The following is a 16,777-nucleotide window of genomic DNA, read 5'->3' as shown; positions in this document are numbered from 1 at the left end:
ATATGCATCACTGTTAATTTTTTGAACAGAGGCATATCCATGTGTCTGAGATAAGAGTGTCAGTATTTATTTAGATTTTGAAAGAGACACTAGAAAGTCAGAATAACAATTTAAAATGTGTAATGCATCTCCCTACTTCGGGAGGTATTAAAAAGTTGACAATCAATGAACAAGATGATCTCATATCTCCATCTAGTCCTAAGAGTCTGTGGTCTTTGTTTACAGAACGGTGATACACTCTTTTATTAGTGATAAATGGGAAAATGATCATTGCAGCCAGTGGCAATTCAAGCTAATTAAATGGATCTGGCCCGCCACCTTGTGGCCAGAAGTGTAATAACATAATTGTTGCCGGGCTTGGGGGCTGTCTTGCAAGTTGGCTCGTCAGCCTTTCACTCAGATCAAAACAGCATCAGAATCATTGCGGATGGAAGACGGTTGGCTTGTTTTCTTAAAGATGTGCGAGAAGCCTCATTCTAGAGCTTCCACTCATCTGTAGCAGAAATCTAGTTCATTTGATGGGATTGTCTTAGATTCTGCTTCACTGCAAGGATTAATGGAGAAGGAAATACAGATCTGGCAAGAATTATTCTAGGGCTGTCACTTACTAGGAAAATGAAGCAAATTCAGAAGAAAAGCTACTATTTCCAGAACTGATACCAATGAGTTTGTTAGACAAAAAGCATCCAATTGAGTTGTTCAGAACCGTGGCTGCAGAGATCCCTTGAAGGGTTTGTAAAAAGTAAAGATGCCCAGACCCTCCCCTATGTCCCGATACTGAAGAGGGCCCCTGGTTGGTTTCAGCAGTTTTTAAAAACGCACTACTGATGCCAATGCAACCGGGATTGGAAACACCATGTACCTTAAACCCACTCAGTGGGATGGTTGGTAATTTTAATTGAATGTGGTTATAAAAACCCAGGTTATTTTGTTCAAGAATAAACAAACCCACCTACATAACAGCAGTCATATGCAGATGATAACACACCAACGTTATCCAAATTTTTAAAATAATTAGATTAAAAGAAACCCCAAATTTTTCTTGACTAGACCCCAATAAATCTGTTCTATATCTATATCTATATATCCATCCCTAATGGTAGTCTCCTAGTTTTCATTCCTTTTTAAGCCTAGATACATTTTATTGTGGATCGTATTGTGAATTTCTCTCATTGTTTGGCAAGAATAAACTCTACCTAGTGGTTCTAAAGATTCCATCTGTATACGGAAAACCTTGCTTAAAACGTAGTTTCCTGTATTTACCTCTCAGAAATTCACATGACTAAGTTTGAAGGAGTGATTAGAAACCTCCCATATTTAGCCACCAATCCAGACGAATCAGACGCTGGTAATTTCATGCATCTCACAGAAATATTGCTTAGTCATATCATGCAACTTGCTGATTCACTGAGGGTGTGGGGTGTGTTTTAGATAAGGAATGTTCAAATATTCTCTACTACAGTGCTTTTCAAAGTGTGATCCTTGAACCAGTAGTATCAGTATCACCTGGGAACATCTTAGAAATTCACATTCCAGCCCCACTCTACACCTCTGGAATCAGAAACTCTAGGAGTGGGGCTCCCAAAAATATTTTAACCAGCCCTCTAGGTGATTCTGATGCAGTCTTAAATTTGAGAATCACTGACCTCCTCATACCACCCCATCCTCCTTGATGGCTTTTTGATGTAACTTCTCCTTGTTCTTAGAATTTTTTCCTCCCCCTCCTAACACATTTTCAGGAAGGAACCATGCCCCACACCTATATATCAATATAAGGGAAAGTGCATGGGATTTGAAATGACAAGACTTGGATCCCAGCTCTCTCAATTACTGGGAGTAAAACCATGCATAAATGCTTTCACCCTCTGAGCATATTTCCTCACTAAAAACTAGAAAGGGAACATTTACCCAGGATAAAGAGTCACAGCTATGCTTGAAGCTTTATCTCATTTAATCAACACCCACTGCTACAGCTGGCATTACTACTAATTCATAGATGAGGAAACAGAGAAGGGTGGCCATGCTTGTCTAACCCTGATCCATTGGACACAAACCTTTTGACAGTGTTTTCTCATCTGCAAAATGTGGATAATGACTCCAAGAGTTTGTGGTAAGGATTAAATAAGACAATGGAGTTGGAAAGGATTTGGAAAAGGTAAACATATGTTTTATGTATTATCTTGGCAGTTTGGTGGGTTGCGTGGAATCAGCATGCCCAAATCTTCAGCTAAGGGAAACCAACAGCTAAATAATGTAAAGGAGAAACCAGAGGTTCCTTCCAGGTGGTTCCGTGATTTGATAACTTAGTGTTCTCCTTGTCTCAGGCTTCCTAGGTGATCTGGGGCGGAGCCAGGTGCAGCTCTGCTGGTCAAAGGGCGAGAGCAGAGGCCTTGCCCATCAAGGAACACAGAGAGACATCTTTTCCTTTTCTTTCTTTCTTTCTTTTTTTTTTTTTTTTTTTGTTTTTATTGGAGTATAGTTGATTTATGGTGTTGTGTTAGTTTCATGTGTACAGCAAAGTGAATCAGTTATACATATACATATATCCACTCTTCAGAGAGATACCTTTTCTGTTTTTTGCCCTGAAGGATGGGCTTAAGCCATCAATACTTACAAAGACCAGTTTTCAATTTTCAGAAGAGCCTTGCTAATGAGAACCCTGTAACTATTTTCAGGAGCTTAAAAAAAAAAAGCCATCTCTGCCTGCTGCCCTCTCAGCTGAATATCCTGCCACAGTCTGAAGCAGATGGCTTGGGCCACCAGCCCTGCCTGCTGGAACCACGGCAGCTGGGCCCATCAGGACTGCAGTGGGAGGGACCACTTCCCAGCAAGAAATGCCTGCAGGTGTGTCTCACTAGAAAAAGCCAAGCGTCTTCTTCAGTGTTCTCGGAGGAACCATAGCTCAACACAGACCCCTGCCAACAGGGAATGCTACATTTTTTTTCTTTTCTTTTTTCTCCTATTGAATGCTCCCTGATATACTTCTCTTGCCAAATAAATGGATTTCTCATTGTATGTTTCAAGTAGAAGACAAATGAGTAAAACCTGAAGATAGAACCGTGGTTAGTAGTTTGACTGTTCATGTTTGTTTGAGGAACAACTTATGAAGAAAAAGGGAGAATGAGGTATGTACTTAACATCTTGTAAAAACATATCTCTCTATAATCCTATTGGTTCTGTTTCTCTGGAGAACCTTAACTAATATAGTGAGACAAGTATTCCAGATAAATCTTTGGAAAGTCTTGAGGTTATAAAAATCTTGGTGAGTTTGAGGATCTGAGAGAACCACTAAAGCTACAGCAAAAACAGCAAAGGGCAGAGTGACCCTAGTTGAAGGTGGTTACAGAAGCAAGTAGCAAACAGTGAGGAAGTAACTTACCAATTTATGTTCTCTTCTAGTTGACTTTGAAGGTTTAATTTTGCTTCCAAGGATGTCTCTGCTAGCTAGAGAATTTTGAGATTTGTATTTAATATGCATGATATGGAAAATGCCCCATCTGCTTTAGTCTTTCTTGCTGTATTGTACTGTATGGTAGTTTTAGATTCAACAAAAATGTACTAAGAACTGAGCAATGGGACATAAAGATGAACTGAATGTAATCCAGGTCTTAAGGAACTCAAGACAATAAAGGAGAGAAACACCTAAAGGAAAAGTTACAGTATTTTAGGATTAACACCACTCTAATAGAACTATGTACAAAACTATGAGAGGCAGGTATTATTCTAATTTACTGATGAGGAAATTGAAAGTCATAAAGTTAACCTTATAAAAGTAACTGGTATATTTATACAGAGCTACAAGTAGAGCAGGAAAATCTCATCTTTATTTTGGATGGCCATGTACCTGCCTAAGAAATCTATTACTATGGGAGAAGAGGAAAATGGATTCTGGGGAGGGAAGAACAAGCCGTCTCTGCTGCATCTTTCCTTTTTTTTTTTTTTTTTAAACGCAATTCACAATCTAAAGATATTTTTTATATTTATCATGTAAACATACACAATATATAACTATGCAAATAGACGATAAAATGAAAGCTATTAACTTTAGGTCTAAAATACAACTGTCAACATATTAGATTTTAAAATTGTGTTTGAGTATATATATGTCTAGTGGAATTTGTCATCATTTTTGTTGTTCAACAGATATGTTTAATGTGTGCATGCATGTATGTGTATGTGTATATACACAAACATGGATCATACATCTATAGGTATGTGTATTGTGGAGTTGAAATTGCCCATTTAAGGAGACCTGGTCATTTGGAAAATTGTACTGCTGCATCCTTTAAGACTCAGCTCTTAATACTTACTTTTAAGATTCTTTCAAACTCTTAAGATCCTTTCTACCACCTTAATCTTTAGTTACTTGTGCTGGTCCCTGTGGTAGATTTTTGGGGTTTTTTTAAAGTATAATTATAGTTGCATTTTAAAAAGAACTTATGTTCATAAAGTATATCAATAATTGAATATGTTCACAAAGTATATCAATAATTAAATTTCCAAAAAAGGTTGAAAATTATTAAAACCGGGAACATTATGCAAATCACTTGACCTCTATCTCAAATTCCTTATAAGCAAAAGAAAGGGTCAAGATAGAGATTCAAAGTGTTAATTTTACTTAATACCTGTTCACTTTAGTCCTATTATACATTTTTAGCCAAGGGGGAAAAAGAGAGTGAGGCAATTGGCCTTATATTCATGAAAATAACTCAATTCCTTATTATGCTAGTAATAAAATTGACCTTGGAAACCTAAGAATGGTAATGCTGTTTTATTACTATGTGGTTAGGACATTAAACACATCCATTAATGGATAACTGCATCACAATGATACCACATTCTCAATTCATTTTATAGTATATCTCCTATATAACTTTATTGAAAATCATGCCACTAATGATATAAAGGGATTCCTAGTTGATTGGCTAAGAAATTAATACCAGAAGTATCTAGATGAAGTTAAAGAGCTCAGGTGGATATGCTCTAAAATAGGTAAATCTCATTTTTTGGTAAAAGCATCCACATGTTTATTTATTCATTACTTCATTTAACAATCACTAGCTCCTAGTCACTTGCTGGCTACCTGGGACACAGAGACAAATAAGATACGGTCCCAGCCCTAAAAATACAATTTGGGAAGAAGGATATCTTTGAAACAAAATAAACAATACAAAATATAACACAGTGAAATGTGCCATGCTTCAGCAGAAGTACAGTGTAGAAGGATACAGTAGCTGCACAGAGAAATTATGTTGCCAAATTTTCCAAGAAAGTGTTGGAGTTATTAGGAGCTGGTTCATAGACTATCCTTTATGCGCTTTTTCCAAAGTAATAAAGTTTTGAGCCAGGAGGATGGTCACCTAAGACACAGACTAGATTTCCCCAGCTCCATTTGCAGTAGGAGTGGCCAGGTTACTCAGCTCTGGCCAGTAGAAATCAGTGGCTCTGTCCTTAGCACCTTCAGGGAGCTTTCCTTCAGAGAGAGTGGTGCTGTATGCTGTCCTCTTCTGGCTGTCTTCCTCCCCATCGGATTACAGGGAACAGATGTTGCCTCTGACTTTCAGGCTGAGGATTACACCCACAATTGATATGGAACAGAGAGGGCAAGAGTAGCCTCAGGAGGCAGAGCCATCATGCCAGAACTGGACATTTTTACACAAGAACGGAGTAAATGTCCTGTGTAAGCCACTGTTATTTTAGTTTCATGATACTTGTCCTTGTATAATCCACACACTGGGGCTACTTCTGGAGAGAGTTCAGTAGAGAGGCAGGACAAGGAAGGGGATTCCAGATAGCGATATAAGGAGAGGGCCTGGAGTGTAAAAGTACTTGGTATATTTGTAATCAGCAAGCACAAGCAAATCAGGACAGGGCACCATCACAAAGAGAAACTGAAACACTTTATAGCTTCAACCTTTAATCTGATCAAAACTGCACGTGGAATCACTGAAAGGCCCTAACCTGCTTTGACCATGGGGAAGACCCGCACGTGAAGTTTGTGATCAGTCAGTCCTGGGTTTGAATCTAGCTCAAAGTTAGCTATTTGATCTTGGAAAAGTTACCTTCCTTTCTGCTATTTAGCAAATTGAATTAAAATATTCACCTCAGAGTTTATTTTCCAAGATTAAGTGAGAAAACATTGAGCATCTTGCACAGTGATTTATACTTAATAACTGGCCGATAAAGGTTTGTTCTCTCCCACCCTTTCTCCTTGAATTTGCCTCCCGGCTCACTTGTGGGTACTTAAGAAGTGTGGGTCCTCAAGGGATCTGTCATTTAGGGGTCATAAAATTGACAAAGAAGGCAAACAAAAAAGACACCTAATTTGCCATTCCAGGACCAGCCTGCTGGGACCACACGCAGGAGACAGTGCTTCCGGGCGCTGCAGTCGCATCGAGTTACAGGACACCCCAGCTGAGGGCATCCTCTCCAGAACGCAGTGTTTCATACAGTTCCTTGGGCTTGGGTGGTATAAAAACTAATGGGCGGGAGTTATATTTGTTAACGTGTGTATAGCATGATGAATATTTGGACATTTTATAGTTGTTTAGCAAAAAATAAGCTTAAAAAAAAGATTCATATTGCTTCTAACCTGATAAGGCTGAAAAATGTTCCAGCTACTCTGTCCCACATCTAGGTTTTTTTTTTTACCTACTGCTGTGGAAAAGGGGAACGGCAAGACCATCTTTGAAAATAAATAGCAGCTACTGCCAGCAAGAAATCAATCCTCAAGGAGAGTTTATTAACCAAAAGGAAAAGAGCCCTCTTGGCTGTAGTTCCCATCAGTCTGAAAACTGTTTTTGGAGACACCCTGCTCAACATATGCTGCTCCATTTTCCCTGACTCATATGCCACATGATGCATCTGCTGATGAATCAGGTCCTGTGGTATTACCAAAGGATAAAAACATGAAAACCTAGATTATTCCTGCCAGCTAGCCTAAGTCACTGGCATTTTAGTTTTAAATAAAACTTACTAATATGCAATAATGCTATTTAATGATTTGCAAAGGATTTAGTATTCACAACCTATGATGTAATTATATCTGACAGGAAGGAAATTCTGAATTTCCTTTAATACAAAAAATAAATCGGTCCATGTCACCTAGCTGGTTAAGTGGTAGAGCTCGGATTCAAGCCCTATGCCCTGCCTCCAAATCTTCTTTCTAGTAAGCTCCAAGGTGTTCCCAAAATTCCTTGAATGGCCCTTTCGTAACTTGTGCTTTTATGGCTAATTTAGTTCTTGATTACCTTAGTCCCTGAACTGAAACCTTCAATCCTACCAGAAGCTACTATGCTTTCACTATTTTTTTGAGCATCAACTCTAGGCCAGGCACTGTTCTGACCAGTTTGTGTAAACCACGGAACAAAATAAAGCTTCTGCCTTTGTGGAGCTTACAATCTAGTGAGAGCAGGCCATGAACTTGAGAAAACGTCAGAAGGTGATCAGTGCTCAGCGAACAGGACAAAAGTAGATCAAGGAGGGAATGAGTGGGAGCTGCGAGTGGGTGGAGCTTGTTGAGATATTAAAAGAGGTACTCTGGGTAGCCTGAGATGACAGCTGAGCCAAGACTTGAAGGCGGTAGGGAGTTAGTTAGCCAATGTTAGCACCTAAAACATGGCTTATTTTTCCTTTTCTTTGAATAACAAGCAATCACCAAGCTTTGATTGAGTGATGTGAGGCAACGTTGAGCCCTCTGAGATGTGTAAAAACAGATGTGTTTTACTCCCCCAACCCAAGAGGTCAGGATCACTTCATGCAAGTTTTAGGTGCTAAATACCTCCGAACAGAAGCCACGAGGCTCTTAAATAAATCCACTGCTATGTTGAAAGTAGAACTGTCAAAACTGATGGGTCCACACTGTGGAATATGCACCAAGAGAGGGACTAGGGTCGTCCGTTAGTCACTGCTGAAATATGTATGCGCCTGCACGGTGGCATGTGGGGATGTCGTCTGACTCCTTCTAGGGGTGATCCCTTCCTGTTACTTCAAACTTTGAAAATAACCTGGTCGTCTGTATTTACAAAGTACTAAAGTGCCCTTAACAGTAAGAATAAAAGTAAAAAATATATATATATGGTCCTATAACACAACAGGGGAAACAGGCTGACATCTTCACAACATCTTACAGCTTTTGGGATGAGGACTCAATGCTTTTTGTTTGGGGCGGTGGGCGGTTCGAAGCATGAGAAAAACAAGCTCTGAAGCCCTGAGTCATCCACGGGGAGTGCGCCACAGACTGGAGCTGACCAAACTGCAGGCCCCGCACCGTGACATCCAGGCAAACAAAGGGGCGGGTCAGGAGCAGGGGCATAGGAAGGAACTAGTTACTCGGGCGGCAGTAAAGTGACCAACTGGACCCAGAGCCACTCGAGGACAAAGTGGACCAGTTTCTGAAAATAATTGGTGGTTTCATGCAGCGAAAACCAAACGAGGATGAATGCTTGGAACTTGGTCAAATTTGTCAGAGTAAAGAATATATCTCAAAGAAAACACAGCTAGAAATAGTTGATTCCAAGTTTTGTATCGAGTAAAAAAAAAGTGGATGCAATCAGTTTATCAACTAGTTTACTTTTCAGAAATGACTTGTTATCGCAGTTGACTTGGGGCTGTGTCCACGGGCAAGTGTACGTGTGCCGTCCCAGCCCACATACAGAGTCTCAAAATCATACCGCACCTATCATACTGGGTGGTTACCGACAGAGGCGATGTATTGACAGAACTGCGTGCTTAATACACGCAACAGAGTCGCAGCAACTTGCAATAACTGACAATATTGTGTCCAAAGGGTGAAGGCACCGAGGCAGAGCCTGCGCACCAGCCAGCTCTGGAGAGCGCTGTTCACACCACCGCGGCAGGGCACCCCCTGGTGTGGTGCAAGGCGGTGCATCTGTCTGCCTAAGCGCCACTGTTCACGATTTAACCATTTGTTTCGTTCTTTTGCAATCTTAACTTCTGATTTCACAATATGGTCTGTGAACTTTTTTTTTTTAAGTACACAATGCTTTAAAGGAAGAAGACAACTCTGCACTGGGGAAAAAAATAGAATGAAGCAGAACAATCTGCCATTCAGGAGTGGCCTTCTTTTTCTGCTCTCTACCCACACTGTGCTGGGGCAGGCTGCATTGGGATGGGTGGCGGAACTAAGCTTCCCTTTTTATACTAAGTATAAACAGCGTGACCGTGTAACATTTTGTCCACTGGGGGACTTGTGACAGTGCAGTAAGGAACCATTAATAAACCAGTCAGGACAATAAGCATAAATCTAGACTGTCCTTGGCACACCTAGATGTATACTTATCCTACAGCTGTATCTGAGATCCTTCTACCCAAATATATAGTAAAAGTTAAGGACTGACTCAACTCTGCCGTTGATGTCATACTGGCCTCCAAGGGAAGAATGGACTTAAGTGACACATCATTCAAGACTGGTCCCCAGGAATATGCATCACGGTGTCAGTCAATCTTACATGGGACCCAGTTAATGAAAGGACATTTCCTAACCTGCTTTTAGTTCAAGATGACTCACAATGGACTGAGGGTGCTAAGAAGCTTTAAAGCTTGACCAGCAGGAAACAGGGAAATGCTGCTGAGATACTGATGTGCAGGAAAGAGCATCACATCCAACTGAGAACAATGAAATATCCAGCCTGCCTCTGTCTCTCAACTTAGTTGTTTAAACTTTATACAGAGGTCAGAGGGCTGGTCTGATATGGTATGTAATGTCCCATTCGAGGATAAACTTCTTCTACCAGGAAAATCTAGAGATAAGTAGGACCAAAATAAGCAAAGGCCTCCTGGGGGAGGCACAGCCTCTAAATTCAGGGCACTTCTTTGGTTTAGCAGTGGCCTACAGTCTCCCGCACCACTGCTTCCAATGTGTATGGAGGACTGGGACCTGCCATGTGTTTTTCTTTTAAACATTTACCCAATCTCATTCCCAGGTAGTGTGGGCAAGTCTTTAGTTTCAAGTTCATTATCTCAATTCCAGTATTAGCTTCCATTTGGCTTTATCAGCAACACCCCAATACGTGCCAGTAGTGACAGGTATCTATTTCCAATGCCTTGACGTCAACGAGAAAATTCCTTAGAACTTTCTGTACTTCCTGTATGTGGCCTTTGCTGGGCTTGGGCTTCTTCTACCCTCCCTCTCAGTCCTAACTTAACTCTCAGTCAGTACACTGGGCATGATTGGGGTTTGGTCGTGGGTAGAATCCTGCCACGGATCCCTCATGACCACCTACTTCTTTTCTGCTGACTCTTATATTTCCATAAAACTCTACGGAGGTAGACACCACGTGGGGATATAGCCCTGCAAGAGATTAAAGAAGATTAGAAATGGATATTAAAGTTCTTTCAGAAAGGAATTTCTACTAATCTGTTTTTCATTGTCTCTCAACGCGCACCCCGCCGCCTACCTACATATCGGTTCCTGAATGAAGACTCTCCGAAGCTCGGAAGGCATCAAGCTCGTTCTGACCTCAGGAGCCTTAAAGGAGGCGCCATGTGTTGCTTTGGGAGATGGTGGCCTCATATTGACCAGGATGTGGAAAGAACAGGTTGGGTTAGGACTTAGAGCAGAACCAGGGACCAGAGCAACGCCTCTCCAACCTCGGCGTGCAGCGGAGTCACGAGAAGCCGGTTAAAAATACAGCTGCCCACGCTGAGATTCTGAGTCAGCCAAATCTGGGCGAGGCCTAGACATCTGCATTTTAACAAGCACCCCTCCCTCCCCCACCCCCAATCTTCTAACGCAGGCAGCCTTCCACCTTCAGCTCCGAGGAACACGTAAAGCGGCGAGACAAGGCATTTATCTGCGGAGGAGAAAATCACCCACGCTCCACCGACACCCTGGGCACGCCGCCCCGCCTCCGTTCACCTCTGGCCGGTGACTCCTGGGCGGTGACAGGCAGGTACACGTCTGCCCGCACGTGGGCACCCAGCCGACAGTCACCCCAGCTCAGAGTTTTCTACTTGGAGTCCACACGTCGTCGATTCTAAGACCTACTAAATAAAAGCAACATTTCTGAACTCACGGTAGGTTTTCAAGGTATGCAATTCTTTTATTTCCTCGGCCTGACAGCAGAAACTTCGTGATACAAGAGCCTGCAGCTGACAGAACTGACACACGGATTTCCACCACGGGAAGGACCCTTTTCATTAGCGGAGATGAACTGAAGTGTCATGTCTGAGATGAATTGAAATGTCCCATCTGAGTGCGATTCCTGCTTCCCACTCCCACCCACATCACAAGCCCTAAAGTGAAAACAATCAGCATCAGATAGAATCCCCAGGAGCTACTAAAAGCCCCCCTCAAATGTTTCTATCTAGCAGCCGTGGTAAGTGAAAACCCAAGGAGGGAAGCAGCTGGCCCTCACTGGGCATTTCCGTGCGTGTGAGAGTGAAGGACAGCAGCCCGGGAGCAAGAATTCTGGATGAGCTGGAGGTGTGGACAATCCATCTTACCTCATACCTGCCCCTTCCATACGTAACTCATCTTTGTCCCCATTCATGGAGTGAAGTTTGGGAAATGCCAGACGAGTGGTTTTAGCCTATCACTGGAAATGGCTGAGGCTCATTCAAGTCCAAGGTAGGTGTGGGGAAAAGGGGCACCAAAGAGCAAAGCAGGTTAGACAGAGATGCTCAATACTTTGTCAGTTCCAGTTTAATGCTATCAATGCTATCTTCGCAATCCTGACACCCCTCACGCCTGGCCCCTATTTTCCAGCAGGAGGAGAGCTCCGTCTAAAGTGTCTGGGTCTGAGGTCTACTGCCACCACTGGGGTGGGTACTGTGATGCTTGTGAGATGGCAGTTGGGATGCGGGAGGAGACGTGGAGATAGGAGAGGTCAGGGGTCACAATGCTTCAATTACAATGGGTCTCTTTTGGTCCCCAGGAATGGTCCACTACCAGTGGTCCTAAAACATTCCCATCCCCTTTCCCTACATGTCTTGTGCAAATGTCAACAACAGAATCTCTGCCCGAAGAGAAGGAGAGCAGGAAGTTACTGGTGGTCCACGATCTCTGGCCCCAACTTGCCCACCCCCCGATTCTTCTATGGACATCCCACAAAAGTTAATTCGCAGCAGTGTGGTGAGACTAGAGCATCTTCACTTTTCTACGGAGCCAACCCAACAGCTCTGTCCTGACATGCTTTCTCCCCGGGCCGAGAAAGCAGCAAAAAATATCAATTGAGCATGTGAAAATATGGTGATGGTGTGTGCAGTGTAGTGTTTCCAGATGTCTTCGCCTCCGTCTCCTCCACGGGGGGAGCCCTCCCCCCTCTCTCTCCCCAAGCCCCACACACGCCCCTCCCCCTGCCCCGAGTCCGGGTGCTCCCATCGGCCGGCGTCCGCCACTCACTTCCCGTAGACGCTCTCGTCACTGTAGGCCACGTACAGAAAATAGTCTTCCTCGTGGTTGTCCTAGGGGAAGAGGTAAGACGACGGTTTAGAAAACATAATCACATTCATTAGCCCTAGGATTCAGAGCCTCACGCAACTCTGTAAGGTAGGCAGAGGAGGTATCATTAGTCCCCACTGAAAAGAGGATCGGAGAAGACGCAGAAGTGGCTGGGATTCAACTTTGAACTCCGAGTTCACAAACACCTTCGTGGAGAACACCATACCCATCAGGGGTACAAACACGACCCCCCTAAAAAGCTCATTCTGGCAAGGGCAACATAGATACAATGTAACTATATACATAGATACAATGTAACTATATACATAGATACAATGTAACTATATACATAGATACAATGTAACTATATATACTGGAGTAAAAACTAATAGGGAATGTATGCTGTGGAATAAAAATGAGGTTATTAGAAAAGTTTGTGCAAGTCACTAATGGGACACAAAAAGAAGGCAGTATTGTGTGAAACCCTTTAAGGAATAATAATGCAGTAACAATCTTCGGTGATACAGCCTGATAAAGTCCTTTATTATAGTTTTCTCATCAGATTCTGACAGTTTACCAATTAAACCAAATAAAAACACTCAAGTTATTCCCCCCAACTGAGTTTATCTGTGAAGACAAATGAATCCATTTAAAGACTGCCTTAATTTTAAATTTCATTTTATCTGGAATTTCTGCAGTCAGAGACCACTTCCTGCTGCTTCAATAAAGACGATCCGATGTTAAAACACTACAGCAAGGCGAGACTGAAAAGAGAATTCAAAGGGGCTGAATCTAGTGGGCTGCTCATTCCCTAAGGGACAAGTGGTGTCTGACCTCCCAGAGCCTGACACGGCCATGTGAAAGGAACCTGATAAACAACACCTCCTGCCCCACTTCCCAGGTATGTTGATAACACACCTGGGACAAAAGCTAGAGAAGGCCGGACTGCACAGTATTGTCACCAGGACCATTACCTCATACAGCTGGCCCATGGTCGCGCTAGTGGGAGGGATGGTGTTGTTGACAAAGAAGAATAAGGCGTCTTCGGGTCTCAGGTGGATCCTCTTCCGGATTAAGAAGTAGAACTGGCCAACTGGATGAAAGTAGGTTTTAGAAAAGGAAGGAAAGGCGGAAGAAAATGAGAGGTTAGCAGAACGGTTAAGATCCAGAAAAAAATCCTACTGCACCTGTTTCCAAAAGTACCAGACTTACGTATCACCTGAGCAGAGCCCAATACCGTCCTACAGCTTTAGAAATAAAAAGTGATACTCAAAGAAGCCTGCATATTTCTTGACATGCCATCGAGGAGTTTAATTCCTCAATCCTTCCCCACTTTACTCAATTTCAGACCTAATGTTAGCATATCCACTCAAAGCCTGAGGACACCTTTGAGGGAATACAATGTGTCTCCAGACTGAAACACTCCCATCATTGTCTAAATCCGATTTGAAACACACTTCCAGGGAATTCCCTGGCAGTCCAGTGGTTAGGACTCTGGCACTTTCACTGCCAGGACCCGGGTTTGATCCCTGGTCGGGGAAATAAGATCCTGCAAGCCACATGGTGCAGCCAAAAAGAAGAAGAAAAATACAAAAAGAAAGAAAGAAACACACTTCCCACTCCCAGCTAAGACAAACTTGTGATGGGAAGCGGTCTAATAGGCAGTAATCTCAGCACAATTAGTCATCCCAATGTTGGGGCAATAAGTGGGGTTCAATGCATTACCCTTCACTGAGCACACTGAAAGATTTCTAGAAGGCTGATATGCAAGTCTAATAACTCTGGAGCAAACACATCTACAAAATGTTTCCAAGTGTCTCCTGGATGCAGTAGTTACTCCATTAAGAATCAACGTGAAGAATGAATATGTCCTATCCAAACAGTATCTACAAGATGTATTAACAAAAAACTGTAGCTTGAGACAAGGTATTCAGCTGAGAATCTCTAAAATGTGATCCTCCCAATAAACTAGTCTGGTTTTCCTTTTGAAGTAAATTGGTATCACAATAACAAAGCTGAATTTTAAGCGGATTAAATAATGGACGTCGGATCTTTTCTTTCAAGCTTTCGTACTTTGCTGCATCTAAATCAAACAAAGCACTATCATGGGAAACGCTTAAGGAACTTGGTGATGGGAAAGAACTATGACATCACCGTTTTTGAATCACCTCTCAGGAGAATCCCACTCACTCTCTTCAATTCTGCTTCCTCTCAATCCCACAATCGCATGCACACAGGAAGGCTGGGAATGCTTTCCCATGGGAGGACGTTGTCAGGGGAGGGAAAGAGCATTACCAGTGAGGTCAGAGGGCACTAGGTACTTCCTCTTGTCCAGATCAGGCACCCTGGCCTTGGGGGCCTTCTCCACGATCACCTGGGAGGAGAAGTAGAGAGTGGGGATAAAAACTGCAGAATCCAACCTAGCATTTTCCCCTCTACATCCTACAGTTGCCCTATCTGAAGTGAGTTTGTCTAGGGCCAATAAAGCTTTTCCATTGCTTATTCCCCCTTACCCCTTACAAAATGTATGGGGAAATGGACTTTCGTAATAAGGTTATAGTTTTATTACTGCAATAACAAGAGGATGAGGAGGGCATGTTATGAAAAGTGAAGATTTTGAAACCTTGATTTTAATTACGAATTACCTGTAAGGTATACTATAGGATATATACTTTCTGGTGTTTAGTTAAAGTACCAAGAAGATTGTCTGAATTTTCTCAGATGGTCCTGAGTACCTATTAGTTTTATTCTTTCTTATAAATGCTATTTATTAAAGGTACAGATAATGTGGTTCAAATTTTATACTTTGTCAAAATTTTTGAGAACGACTGCAAAAAACATATTCAAGACACTATTAACTGAAAAAAAAGTAAGTATTAAAACAGTTCTTATATTCTTTAATATGATGTCAGTACAATAACTAACCCATTCATCAATACTGATTATCTGTTAGGATTTTAAGAGATTTTCAATGTCTACATTAAATATTTCTATAATATTTCAAGTTTTAGAAAGATCATATATGTCTGTAACGAAAAGAAAAAAAGATATGTAAAATTTAAACTCTTTATACATGAAGATTTATAAAATAGAAAATATCTTATAAATTTTTAATATTAATTTAAATATACTTAAATGTAAATATTATATAAATATATTTACTATTTATATATTATATGTGATATAATATTTAATGTAATTTCGAAATATTTAAAATCTATTGTAAAACCATCAGCTTTAGATTTTTAGTTTAGAAAACAATCACTCTATGTAGAAGATATGGGAAGTACAGAAAATTTAAAGAAATAGAAATACACACTGGACAAGTATCCTTAGTAGCTGTGTGACCTTCAACAGGTCACTTAACCTCTCTGAGCTTCAGCATTCCGACAAGTAAAAGGAAGACGACAACTTTCAAACACACCTTTTACAGAGGCATGGAACTGAGACAATGAACTTGAATAATCCATAAAATTTTATGTGAAAAGGTTTTGTAAAGTATAAAGATCTAAACATAAGGATTGATTCGGAGAAATCTGAAGCTTTTAAATTTAAGGGGAGAGAATAACAAGTGAAAAACCTACTTATTTTTGCACAGAAAAAGAATCCTGCACCTGGAAGACCAGAAGGACGTGATCACACTTAACAATAAAAATAAATCCAGTTGCAAAATAAATGAGTCACAGGTACAAAATGTATAGTGTGAGGAATATAATAATAACTAAGTAATATGGTGACATACCATAACTAACTAGACTTATCACGGTGATCATTTTGAAATGTATAGAAAAAATCACTATGTTGTGTAACAGGAATTAACACACTGTTGTAGGTCAATTACACTTTGAGAGTAAATCCTAAGAGTTCTCATCACACAAAAAAAATTCTTTTTCTACTTCTTTAATTTTGTATCTGTGTATGAGATCATGGATATTCCCTCAACTTACTGTGATCATCATTCCATGAGGTATGTAAGTCAAATCATTATGCTGTACACTTTAAACTTATACAGTGCCATGTGGCAATTATATCTCCATCAAACCGGAAGAAAAATAAATAAATAAAAATCAAAACTGCAGCAATGATATGTGAGTCAGAAATTAAAAGAAAAACTAGGAAGAGACCAGTGATGGCCCAACAATGAGGATGGTCAGGAGGCCGCAGGCGCATAAAATCAAAGGGAAGGAGGCTGCCTTGTGTCACGCAGGAACTCTGAGACGACGTGGCAGCTCCAGCCTGGATTAATAAGACATGGAAACCACGTGAAGGGAGCAGAAAAAGACAGCGACAAAGCCAAGTGCAATTGTGACATCGGGAGGAGAGGGTGGGATGTGGAGGAACAGGAGGGGAGGAGGAATCATTAAGGCCTTCGTT

General features: G+C 41.4%; 3 protein-coding genes and 1 long non-coding RNA gene across 6 annotated transcripts in view; 2 read left to right on the top strand and 2 right to left on the bottom strand.

Moving 5' to 3' along the window:
• The window catches only part of CLEC12A (C-type lectin domain family 12 member A), a 235,537-nt gene that overhangs the window by 66,128 nt on the left and 152,632 nt on the right, over nucleotides 1-16,777 (top strand). The gene's annotated exons all lie outside the window — the stretch shown is intronic.
• LOC309608676 lies at nucleotides 410-11,610 on the top strand. The gene is made up of 2 exons (XR_014233057.1): nucleotides 410-3,125; nucleotides 6,338-11,610. It is a non-coding gene; the product is annotated as an uncharacterized lncRNA (long non-coding RNA).
• Nucleotides 11,039-16,777, bottom strand: part of TMEM52B (transmembrane protein 52B) — a 30,387-nt gene continuing 24,648 nt past the window's right edge. For all 3 annotated transcript variants that reach the window (XM_082348976.1, XM_082348974.1, XM_082348975.1), the window contains one exon: nucleotides 11,039-12,426. The gene's annotated coding sequence lies outside the window, so the exon portion shown is untranslated. The remainder of the gene's footprint in view (nucleotides 12,427-16,777) is intronic.
• The window catches only part of GABARAPL1 (GABA type A receptor associated protein like 1), an 8,427-nt gene continuing 2,688 nt past the window's right edge, over nucleotides 11,039-16,777 (bottom strand). The window contains exons 2-4 of the mRNA XM_082348977.1: nucleotides 14,699-14,777; nucleotides 13,378-13,496; nucleotides 11,039-12,426 (exon numbers count right to left, since the gene is read on the bottom strand). Coding sequence (XP_082205103.1) covers nucleotides 12,361-12,426; nucleotides 13,378-13,496; nucleotides 14,699-14,777 — 264 coding nt within the window. The 3' untranslated portion in view covers nucleotides 11,039-12,360. The remainder of the gene's footprint in view (nucleotides 12,427-13,377; nucleotides 13,497-14,698; nucleotides 14,778-16,777) is intronic.

This window comes from Balaenoptera borealis (genome assembly GCF_965194805.1).
Source record: "Balaenoptera borealis genome assembly, chromosome: 13".
NCBI lineage: Eukaryota > Metazoa > Chordata > Mammalia > Artiodactyla > Balaenopteridae > Balaenoptera > Balaenoptera borealis.
The sequence above is the reverse complement of the archived record's forward strand: the minus strand, read 5'-3'. Positions and strand labels throughout refer to the sequence as shown.